The sequence below is a fragment of the Lycium ferocissimum genome, chromosome 1 (genome assembly GCF_029784015.1).
Source record: "Lycium ferocissimum isolate CSIRO_LF1 chromosome 1, AGI_CSIRO_Lferr_CH_V1, whole genome shotgun sequence".
Classification (NCBI taxonomy): Eukaryota; Viridiplantae; Streptophyta; class Magnoliopsida; order Solanales; family Solanaceae; genus Lycium; species Lycium ferocissimum.
In genome coordinates, this window is record NC_081342.1 from 69,906,462 (window position 1) to 69,919,048 (window position 12,587).

The 12,587-nt window shown below is 31.9% G+C and overlaps 3 protein-coding genes across 3 annotated transcripts; all 3 read right to left on the reverse strand.

Annotated features, from left to right (window-relative positions):
* Positions 1-2,236: 2,236 nt before the first annotated feature.
* Positions 2,237-3,046, reverse strand: LOC132031058 (ethylene-responsive transcription factor 2-like). Its single transcript, XM_059420910.1, has 2 exons — positions 2,951-3,046; positions 2,237-2,794 (listed from the first exon to the last, which is right to left on the reverse strand). The coding sequence occupies exons 1-2, from the start codon at positions 3,044-3,046 to the stop codon at positions 2,249-2,251; spliced, it is 642 nt and encodes a 213-aa protein (XP_059276893.1). The 3' UTR covers positions 2,237-2,248.
* Positions 3,047-6,414: 3,368 nt separating this feature from the next.
* Positions 6,415-7,377, reverse strand: LOC132031067 (ethylene-responsive transcription factor 2-like). The gene has a single exon (XM_059420920.1). It carries the CDS (start codon positions 6,956-6,958, stop codon positions 6,620-6,622), a length of 339 nt encoding a protein of 112 aa, XP_059276903.1. The 5' UTR covers positions 6,959-7,377; the 3' UTR covers positions 6,415-6,619.
* Positions 7,378-11,144: 3,767 nt separating this feature from the next.
* LOC132031075 (ethylene-responsive transcription factor 2-like) lies at positions 11,145-12,363 on the reverse strand. Its single transcript, XM_059420932.1, has one exon. The coding sequence runs from the start codon at positions 12,200-12,202 to the stop codon at positions 11,360-11,362; it is 843 nt and encodes a 280-aa protein (XP_059276915.1). The 5' UTR covers positions 12,203-12,363; the 3' UTR covers positions 11,145-11,359.
* Positions 12,364-12,587: the final 224 nt, after the last annotated feature.

A 12,587-nucleotide genomic window follows, 5' to 3' on the forward strand; every position in this document is an offset into this window, starting at 1 on the left:
ATTCCATTCGACATGTGATTCGTCTAAGATATCATGTACACCCCGTTCAAAAAACTTGCCAAAAACATATCAAGACTTTATGAATTATGACTCACTCTCATCTATCCGCCCTCTATCACGAGCGTTATAATCATGGAGTTCTAATATTCAAAAATAAAAACAATAAAGCATAGCCAATGGAGCGTTATGTCCTTTCCCTTCTAAATTTTACAAGGCATACATGCAGGCAATGTCAGTGGCGGAGGCTGGACTTCCACTCTACCTGATATACCGATAATTTTTTTTTTAACCTTATACACACCGTGTGATTTTCGATAATCAAACTCCCTCCTGACCTTCTAGCTCCACCCTTGCTGACAAGTACAATGTTTCAAATGGCGATATGTTTTCCCGTATTTCTAGTAGCTATGAGATTAAAATTTGTATAGCATGATGTGAAAACTTTATGTTTTTTTTTGGAAGAAGTAAAACCAGCACAATGATATCAAAAGCAAAATTCCATTTACATTTTTATATCTGCAACTACAGATGAAATCAAATGTTAATATCAGCAACTACAGGGGAAAAAAGTTTTTGGTTCTCCATTTCCTCCTTTAATTTACCGATAAACACTGATAATTCCTCCAAATGCAATCATAAATTTTGAAGTACAACCATCTAGAAACATTTTTTTTTTTTTGGGACAGACGAAAGCAACAGATAAACTTGGACAAAGGGAGTAATAGTTGTGGTAGTAGAACTATTTGGAATCTTAAAGGACATTTGCCTTTTTTGCACCTTTTTCAGAGATAAAATTACCCTTCTGTCATGACTGAAAAAATCCAATACTCCAGTGTTGTGATGGACATAGAAATTGGTTAATGAATATATATCTAAAACCTGCAACCACATGCAAAACAAGTAAATGCCTAACATTATAAGGAAAGAAAAATCAAACGAAGTCTCAAAATTGGAGAAGCATTAGTCTAGTTGTGTGTAATAAAAGGTGAATAATTTAGGAAGGTTTTGAAAGATTTACTTTTCAGACAAAGTTGAACCCTTGTCAAATGACAATAATATGAAGGCAATGTGTAGTCTTGAAAAGGATTCTTTTTGAAAAGAACAAGTCAAAGTTATGGATAATTTTTTTCTCTTTTCAATTTCCATTCAAGGAAAGTAAACAAGACATGGCATCCGCACGTGTGGTTAGTATCTTATGTCCATCAAAAATGTTTTATAGTATTGTATAAAAAAGAATTGAATGTTTGGCATTAATTATAAGTTTGATCAAACAATGACACTAATGATTCGGAAGGTGGCAACAACTTTAGAAGCTTCTTAGCTCATACTCTTTAAATAGAGTCTAAATGATCAATTTAATCTGATTATAAAAAAAAAAATAGTAGTATATTTTTACTGCACAAACATAATTTTTTATCAAGTGATGAGAAATCGAGGGTCATAACTTCACAAGCAAAGCCATGCGCTTCATGTAGTGATGTACAAAGTAATCTTACTCCTTCTGTCCTAATTTACGTGATACACTTTCCTTTTTAGTCTGTAAAAAAAACGATACATTTTTTTATTTGACAATAATTTAATTTTAAATTTTACCTTTTACGCTTAACGAGATAATTTATGACCACACAAATATATTTGGTTTGTTTTAGAACGCAAGATTCAAAAGTCTTCCTTTATTCTTTAAACTCCGTGCCCAGTCAAACTATATAATATAAATTGCGATGGAGAGGGTAATAAGAAACCATGCCTATTTGAATCTCAAAGTAAACACAAATGAGAAAGTATTGATTATTTAATTTGAGTCTCAACTTTAAATTAGTTATTTTAATTAAAATCAATTATTGTAATACTAAATTCATACGTATTGTAATTTTAATTTCTCATAAACGTATGTTCATATTAAAAAAAAAAAGTGTACTTTGCTTTTGCTTTTCCGCTTCTTCATACTGCGCCCCCCCCCCCCCCCCCCTCTTTTAAAAGCACTATTAGTATTAAATCCAAAATATATGCATTCGAGAAAATCCAAATGGTAGAAAATAAACACATTAGTAAGGAATTGAAATGTTATGTTATTGGTGGATTTGAACTTTCGATCTTAACTATGGAAGGCGCAAGCTCATCAAGTAAGCTGCCCTTAAACCCAAAAACAAATTCAAATGAAACAATAAAATATGAACTCAAACCTATTGGGTGAAAATGTTCAAATTTGAAAAATCCCAAATTCCACACAATTTTTACCACTGTCTGCTCAATTATACAGTTGAGCAACTTTCTTCGTCCTCTTCGTCGGTGCATTTTCCGACGACGAGGACGAAGAACTCTCTGGCGATATTGACGGCCTCTTCGAACCAACCCTAACCGGTTTAGGTTCACCTGAATTAACCCTTAATGGAAAATTCAACAATGCACGTGAACCCCGAATCCTATACGCGGCTTTATCATAAGCCAACGCCGCGTCCTCCGCTGTCTCGTACGTCCCTAGCCAAACTCTCGCCCCATTCTTTGCAGGATCCCTAATCTCCGCCGCAAATTTTCCCCATGGCCTTTGTCTTACTCCCCTGTAATGCATTGATTTCGACGCTGGCTTTCTCTCCCCACGAGCTCTCTCTGGCTTCTTGATTGCAGATGTTGAAGGCTCATTAATGGCATTGCTGTAAATAAATATGTTCTCCGGGTCATTTTCATTCAATGGGAAATGTTCCCAATTATTGGAGAATAAATTAGGAAACATTTGGGTCTCAACGCTATTGCTAGCACTAACTTCAGGCTCCATTTTGATAGCTGATGCTGAAGGCTCATTAATGGCATTGTTGTAGATACATGTGGTCGCTGTGTTATTTTCATTCACTGGGAAATTTTCCAAATTATCAGAGAAAAAATTAGGATAAATTTGGGTCTCAATAATGCTATTATTGTTCTGGCAATAAAGAGAAGTAGAATGTTCAGAAACTGTTGTAATAGGTAAGTCGCAATCTTCAAGTAAGTGTTGCCTAATCAATTCGAGAAGTTCAAAATCATTCATAAATTTACTGTTTTCAAATATCATTTTTCTAAAAAGAACTGAAAAAAATGAATTAATTTTTGAAGATTTGAGTAATTCAGACTGAATTATGAGCTTTCTGATGAAGGGTTAATGGAATTTGATTTATATATGAACATTTGAAAATGTGGTTTGAATATTTGAGAGTGGATTTTACAGAAAATAGAAAGAGAATGAAGTTTTGAGTTTTTTGGATGAGAATGGTGAGTTGAGGTGTATATATATGGGAAGAGATTCATGCACGTATATAGCTGAGACTTATCATAATGATAAAGAAACTATTTTTTTGAGGTTCCATGAAGTTTCTATATGGAGGAAAGTTGAAAAAGAGTTTGGTAAATGAAGCCTGCAACCACGTGCATTATTTAAGTTAAATGGTAAGCAGTGAAGTCTATGTAAATACCAAAGATATTAATCGTACCAAATTGTTAACTACTTACTCTCTGTCCGTTCACTTTTACCTGTCCACTTTTAATTTTGCATGTCTCTTGAGAATTAAAAACAAAATATATATTTTTACCATAATATCCATATTAACTATTAATTGGTGTATAGTCTTTTGGACTTGGAGAATGATTTCGAAATAAATAATTAATGTTAAGGGTAAAAATAAAAATAAAATAAAATAAAAAGTTTGTCTTCTCTTGATATGTTAAAGCAGACAAGTAAAAGTGAAAATTTATTTTTGATATAATGGACAAATAAAAGTGAACGGAGGGAGTATTTTATTGGTTTATGCACATAAATTTAATTGATTCAGCAAAATTTAATGAATTGACTAATTAGAATTTATATTGCCTAAAGTGTATAAAAGTGGAAGCTGCTATGATTCAAGGCGATGGTTTATATGTACTTTTCGCTTTGGCTCAACAAATTTACCTTTTTTTTCTTTCTTTGGGCTACGTCATTATCGAGCCTAAAAGCTTGCAAACAATGTGAATTTTGTTATGTCTTTCATTTTTCATTTCGATTCTATTCTGATGGATCCAATAATGAGTTCGCGAGTTTCAGTTATTGATTTGGCAGAACTCGGACTTCACAACAAAATTCTAGAAGGCGATGATGAATTCAACAACGAGATCGCGGATTTCACTGTCACTGATTTGGCAGAAATCAACTTCACATTAAAATTCTAGAAACCAATGATGGGTTCAACAATGAGTTCGTGAATTTCACTTTTACTGATTTGATAGCTCAGACTTCACATCAAAATTTTAGGAGTCGATTATGGATCCAACAATGAGTTCGTGGATTTCAGCGACACTAATTTTCAAAATCATAGGAGCCCGTGCCGAATTTAAGGTTAGAGTTCGTGAATTTCACTATTGCAGAAATTATTAAGATCGCAAAGTTAACCCCTTATAAAATGATAATGACATGGCAGGAATGTAGTCTTGAGAAGTATTTTCTTTGAAAAGAAAGTCAAAGTTTGAAAGTCAAGGTTATGGATAGGTTTTTATTTTCTTTACATTTGCCATTGAATCGATGTAAGCAAGACATGGCACCCGCACGTGTGGTTAGAATCTTCTGTCCAACAAAAATGTATTATAAAAAGGATTGAATGTTTGACAAGTTGGCATTAATTGTAAGGTTTAACCATACAATGAAACTAATAATTGCGAAGGTGGCAACAACGCTAGAAGCTTCATAGCTCATACTTTTAAATAAAGTTCAAATTAAATATCTTGACATTGTAGAGTATTATAATATTATTAGTATTTAATCAGTTATATGTGTTATCTTTGTACATTTTAATTCAAGTTTGATATGAAGATTCGTTGTCATTGATCAATTTAATTAACAAAAAAATCATACCATTAATGCAAAAAAAATAAAATTTTATTAAGCAATTGAAGCGGAGGGTCATGCTTCATGAACAAAGCTATGCGCTTCTTGTTGGGATCAAAATAACAGAGCGTCACGTGGAAGCTTACAAATGCAAGCCTTTAACGACGATAAATCAGATAACAAAGAATATATACTAAAAAAAAACATAACACTATAATATGATTTGGTCAAGTGACCTACATTTGAAAAACTAATATGAAAAAGCATAAAACCTATTGAGAGAATAATTTCCCCTAAACAAGACTCCTTTAGAGACTACATTGTGGATGCTACTGTGTTTTAGTTGTGGGAAGAATGTCTTCAATTTATGGATGTTCAAAACTTTTCCTCCAAAACAAGAAATAATCAAATATGGAAGATAAATTATATTTTCCTTTTAGGAAAAGTATCCTTCAATAGAAAAGTAAAACTCAAATATGGTAAGAAAATCAGGGCAAAAACCCTAACAAATCTTTCCTTAGCCTGAATTTTCTGGCAAAATAATTTTCATCCTCTTTCTTCACATAATCTTCAAAGACTGTTGCATGTCATGGTTAAAAATAAGATTAAAAAATATTATGGGTTAAAAATTGGTTTAAAAATATTTTGCTTTATTTTTAAAGATGCAGCAGCAGGATGTTGAAAATATGGTTGAAAATTCATCTCTACATGTAGTACTCTGGATGAAATCTTCATTATCGTGAAATCGGCATTGCAACTTGATTTGAATTTGCCTTGAACCTGTCTTCAACCTCGTTCAACGATTGGCTCTGATACCACTTGTTGGATCGAAATAACAGGGCGTCATGCGGAAGCTTACAAATGCAAAACCTTAATGGCGATAAATCAGATAACAAAGAAAATATACTAAAAAAACATAATCGTATTATATGATTTGGTCAAGTGACCTACATATTGAAAAATTAATATAAAAAAGAGAGCATAAAATCTATTGAAAGAATAATCTCGCCCTAAACAAGACTTCTTTAGAGACCACACTGAGGATGCTACTGTGTTTTAGTTGTGGAAAGAATGTCTTCAATTTATAGATGTCCAAAACTTTTCCTCCAAGACAAGAAATAGTCAAATATGAAGAGAAATTATATTTTCCTTTTAGGAAAAGTAAAAAGTAATTATGGTTATACTTTGACTTTCCTTCAATAGAGAAGTAAAACTCAAATATGATAAGAAAATTAGAGTAAAACCCAAACAATTCTGATGAGTGTGCGCTTTATAGAAGATGCACACACTGATCATAATAAGGAACTATACTTACTTGAATCTCAAAATGGATAGGATGAGAAACTATTGCTTATTTGAGTCTCAATTTTGAGAAATTGAATTAATATTAGCATATTGTGTAGTAGATGTTGAATTGTTTTATTTTAAAATTGATTATTATAATATTAATTTCATACATGTATCATGATTTACTTTGTCTAAATTATGCACTTCACTTTAAAAAACGTGCCCTTTACCTTTTGCTTTCTCGCTTTATATCTCATAACCTTATTACTTTATATGCGTCCTCAGTTATTTAAAATTAATTGGTATATTAATTTCAAAATATGACACACTCCAAATGTTTAAAGGAGAACAAAATCACAAATTCTTCAATTCTCCCGAGAAGATGAAATTTCTACAAAGAGAATTAGGAAATAGCTTAATAAAAATTGAACTCACACCTATTGCTTGAAAATATACAAATTCAAAAAAACCCAAATACCCCACATTTTTTTTACCACTGCCTCCTCAATTATACAGCTGAGCAACCTTCTTCGTCCTCTTCGTCGATGCATCTTCTGACGACGAGGACGAAGAACTCTCTAGCGACATCGATGACCTCTTTGAACCAACCCTAACCGGTTCCGGTTCACCCGAATTAACCCTCAATGGAAAATTCAACAATGCACGTGAACCCCGAATCCAATAAGCCGCCTTATCATAGGCCAAGGCCTCATCCTCTGCCGTCTCGTATGTCCCTAGCCAAACCCTCGCCCCATTCTTCGCTGGGTCCCTAATCTCCGCAGCGAATTTTCCCCATGGACTCTGTCTTACTCCCCTGTAATGCATCGATTTTGAAGCCGACATTCTCTCCCTGGCTTCTTGATAGCAGATGATGAAGGCTCATTAATGGCATTGTTATAAATAAACTTGTTTTCTGTGTCATTTTCATTCATTGGGAAATGTTCCCAATTATTAGAGAAGAAATTAGGAAACATTTGGGTGTGAATGCTATTGCTAACACTAACTTCAGGCTCGATTTTGATAGCTGATACTGAAGGCTCATTAATGGGATTGTTGTAAATAAATGTTTTTTCTGTGTTATTTTTATTCATTGGGAAATTTTCTCACTTATCAGAGAATAAATTAGTCTCGCTATTATTGTTCTGGCAATAAAGAGAAGTAGAATGTTCAGAAACTGTTGTAATAGGTAACTCCCAATCTTCAAGTAGATGTTGCCTAATCGATTCAAGAAGTTCAAAATCATTCATAAATTCACTGTTTTCAAACATCATTTTTCTGAAAGGAACTGAAAAAATGAACTAAATTTTGGAAATTGGAATATTTCAAAGTGAATTATGTGCTTTTTGATGAAAAGAGTTTATGGGATTTATATATGAAAATAAAATAAAATAAAATAATGAAATGTGGTTTGAATATCTGAGAGCTAGCGAATTTTGCAGAAAATAGAAAGAGAATGAAGTTTTGAGTGTTTTGGATGAGAAGGATGAAAGAGGTATATATATGAGAAGAGATTCATGCACGTAGCTGATAATTTTCATGATCCGAATAATAAATGAACAATATTTTGGACACTTTGTGAAGGTTCTATGAAGTTTCTATATGGAGGAAAGTTGAAAAAAAGAGTTTGGTAAATGAAGCCTGCAACCACGTGCATTATTAAGTTAAGTGGTAAGCAGTGAAGTCTACGTAAACACGAAAGACATATTACTAATATAATTAAACTTCTCTATAGTGACGTTGTTTGTCCATTTGTCCAAATATTTATGTTATGGTCAAGCTAGGAGCTAAGCTAGCATTATGACTAGGAGTTAAATAACTTGAAACGCCAGATACTCGTAAATTTGAGAATGATTTTTGATCTTACAAGTTACAACTTTTTGCGCAAAATAAGGCTAAGTCCGATGTCGCAAATTAAAATAATACGGATAATTTTTATTTTTATTTTTCTAAAGAAAAACTTTGAGGTTATTTTTGTACTTGTATTAATTAAAAATCCACTTAATATGTATAGATATATAAAGAATTAACCCAATAATTTTCTTTTTTAGGATCTAGAACCTATAATTTAAAAAAAAAAAAAAAAAAAAAAAAAAAAAAAACTTGTTCCACCTCTATATATAGGGAATGTTGATAGAGAACATAAAATATAACATAACGTGAGATGTCGGTCCGAAGATAATTAACCTTATAATGAAATATTGTAATTGAAGATGTTAGTTATATAAAGGTCTGATTGTACCAAATTATTAATACTCCATTATCAGTTACGTATAATTTAAATTCAAAGAAAATTTCAACTATAATTTTGCTTCTCGAGGCAATGTATCCAGGAATAGAAAGTTAATGAAATTGATCAATGGAAACAAATTGTGATCTATGTTTCTGTCAATACAATAAAAGAAATTATAATTTGATCCACAGAGAGAGAAACTCTTTCTTCATTGATTACATAATTATGATGTTAATTATATATTAGTCATTGGTCATCACCAATTACTTTAATATGACATGCTAAGAACTCAAAGAAAGGTTCATTCCATGAGATTCATTGAATCTAGATACTTGCGGTATACTAATAATTAGGCATTTGTCTTTCTTGATAAACTTCATATAGAAACCAAGTCAATGTCCAAAAGACAATAATAATAATAATAATCACATTCTTATAAAGTTGTTGTTGGATATATATACATCCTAATTTTCACAGATGATGATATTTAATTGAACACAAAAAATTTTAGCGTCACTTTAACTCCTATATATATTCTAGTATAGTTAAAGAAAATATTCAAAGAGTAGTGGAAAAGTACGTGAGTTCGATAGAGAAAATTATATCTAAACTCACACTAGTTAAATGAACATAAAAATTACATAAATGATATACAATTATTAGTTCAATACTGTCAAATATTTTGAAACGTCTTAAAATAAAAGTAGGAAGAAAAAGAAATTCGTATTTGCCTAGTTGTTCTCTTTGGTGCGCATGTCCCACGTTTATTTTTTGTCTCCTAATATTCACGTCTTTATAAAAAATAAAAAATAAAAAATAAAGAATCTTAGCCAATTAATTTTGTGTCAACATCAATGATGGCTAAGGTTTCTCAATCCCCCTACGAGATTTTCAGAAAGAATTTGTATGTACCTACGTACCTTAAAAAAGTACTACAATTTCTCTTGACTAAGTTGCTTTAATTAGTAACTTTATGTCATAATAGGTTGCCCTTTCTACGACGTCACTTTCCTAAACTAGAAATGTATAATTGGTTGTAGAATTCTATGAGAAAATGATAAAAATAGTCCTTGAGAAATGAACTAGATACAAAAAGTTGATAATTTTTTTTTGTAAAAAATAATATTCTACCTCAAATACCTCAAAAGTTGCACCAAACTCTAAAACAAACCAAATATTGAGTTGCATCACACTCTAGAAATAGACCAAATAAAATTGAAATTACATCAATTATATCTCCAAATGTGAATTCTCGCTTTTTTTTTCCACGAATCTTGTCAAATCTAATGATAAAGTTTGTTAAATATCCAACGGAGTTAATAAATACTCGATTTTGGTAAAACTAGCCAGAAGCCTATCCATAGTAATTTTTTTTTTCATTTTCTATAGAAATATATCACATAAATCTACCGTCTCTCACCCCTATTCCCTTATCCAAAAAAAGGTTATTGAATATATTTTCTTACTCATGTGACATTTGAGAATTTATTGACCCGATTAATTTGTATTCGGATTTCATATGCTTAGTAATATGACAAAATGCTAACTATTAAGAGGTCACTTTGGTTCTTCATTTTTAGCTTAGTTCACTCTCTAAATTTTTGATAAGTCGTGGAGGGATCTCAACTATCACACACCAAACTCCTAGAACTCAAATTTCACATCAAAATTCTGAGTCGATAATGAATCCAACTATGAGTTCACGACTATTACTGAATTGGCAGAATTCAAACTTCACATCAAAATTTTAGGAGCCGATGATGGATTCAACAATGAGTTCACGAATTTCAGAGTCACTAATTTGATAGAAATCAAGACTTCACATCAAATCCTAGGAGTCGATGATGGATTCAACAATGAGTTCGCAAATTTCACTGTCACTGATTTGGTAGAACTCAGTCTTCGCATTAAAATTCTGGGAGTCGATGATGGATTCAATAATGAATACGCAAATTTCACCAATCTAATTTCAAAACCATTATAAGAGTCCGTGACAAATTGAGTTAGCAAATTTCACCGATACAATTTTTAAAACCAGGTCTCTTAGACGAATTTAAGAATGAGTTCTTCTTCACTATTGCTGAAATTATTATAAGATCCCAAAGGTTAACCCCTTATGATAATAACATGACAAGCAATGTAGTCTTGAGAACGATTCTCTTTAAAAGAAAGTCATGAGTCAAAGGTTGAAAGTCAAAGTTATGGGTATGTTTTTATTTTCTTTTACATTTGTCATTGAAGCATGACATGGCACCCCCACGTGTGGCTAGAATCTTCAGTCGGACAAAAATGTTTTACTATACAAGTTGGCATTGATTATTAGAAGGATTAATCATACAAAGACACTAATGATAGGGAAGGTGGCAACAACGTTAGAAGCTTCTTAGCTTATAATAGAATTTAAATTTTATCAAGTTTGAGATGAGATCTATTGTTAACGATCAATTTAATCTGATAATATAAAAAAAATTATGTGTTAATGCACAAAATTTAAACTTTTATTAAGCGATGTAAAACGAAGGCTCATCGTTTCTTGAGTGTAGCCTTGAGACAAATTATTGTTTATTTGAATCTCAACTTTGAGAAGTTAAATTAATTTTAGTATTAATTAATGTTGTGTATTAGATGTCAAAATTAGTTATTTTAATTAAACTTTGATTATTATAATACTAAAATTCATACACCATATCATCATTTTAATTTCTCGTAAGCTACGTACCCGCTTCACTTTTTTAAAAAACATACGATTTACTTTTGATTTTTCGCTTCAAACGCCGTGGACCTTATCACAATTTATGCTTCCTCAGTTTTTTCTTTAAAAATAATTGATATTAATTCAAAAATTTAATACATTCAACCAAATTAAATGTTAAAAGAGAACAAAATCACAAATTCTTTAATTCTCACTTCTTCAGTTCTCCCCAGAAGAAGAAAGTTCTACAAAGAGATTTCAGAAATGGATCAATAAAATTTTAAAAAATCCCAAATTCCGCACTTGTTTTACCGATATCTGCTCAAGTATATAGTTGAGCAACCTTCTTCGTCCTCTTAGTCGATGCATTGTCCGACGACGAGGACGAAGAACTCTCTGGCGATATCGACGACCTCTTCGAACCAACCCTAACCGGTTCAGGTTCACCCGAATTAACCCTTAATGGAAAATTCAACAATGCACGTGAACCCCGAATCCTATACGCCGCTTTATCATAAGCCAACGCCGCGTCCTCCGCCGTCTCGTACGTCCCTAGCCAAACCCTCGCCCCATTCTTCGCAGGATCCCTAATCTCCGCCGCAAATTTTCCCCATGGCCTCTGTCTTACTCCTCTGTAATGTATTGATTTTGATGCCGAGCTTTCTTTGGCTTCCAGGCTCATTAAGCTTTCATTTTCATTCATTGGGACATGTTCCCAATTGAGAGAAGAAATTAGGAAACATTTGGGTGTCAATGGCTCATTAATGGCATTGTTGTAAATAAACATGTTTTCTGTGTCATTTTCATTCATTGGGACATGTTCCCAATTATGAAAGAAGAAATTAGGAAACATTTGGGTGTCAATGCTATTGCTAACACTAACTTCAGGCTCAATTTTGATTGCTGATGCTGAAGGCTCATTAATGGCATTGTTGTGAATAAACATGTTTTCTGTGTCATTTTCATTCATTGGGAAATTTTCCCAATTATCAGAAAATAAATTAGGAAACATTTGAGTCTCAATGCTATTATTGTTCTGGCAATAAAGAGAAGTAGAATGTTCAGAAATTGATGTAACAGGAGATTCCCAATCTTCAAGTAAGTGTTGTCTTATTGATTCAAGAAGTTCAAAATCATTCATAAATTCATTGTTTTCAAACATCATTTTGCTGAAACAAACTGGAAAAAGAATGAATGAAATTTTGGAAATTGGAATATTTCGGAGTGAACTATGAGCTTTTTGATGAAAAAAGTTAATGGGATTTATATATGAAAAAAATGAAATAATGAAATGTGGTTTGAATATTTGAGAGTTAATTTTGCAGAAAATAGAAAGAGAATGAAGTTCTATGTTTTCTGGATGAGAATGATGAAAGGGGTATATATATGTGAAGACATACATGCACGTAGTTGATAATTTTCATGAATCATAATTAAATAAACATTTTATAGAAATTTTATGGAGGTTCTAAGAAGTTTCTATTTGGAGGAAAGATGAAAAAGAGTTTGGTATATTGAAGCCTCCAACCACGTGCATTATTATGTTAAAT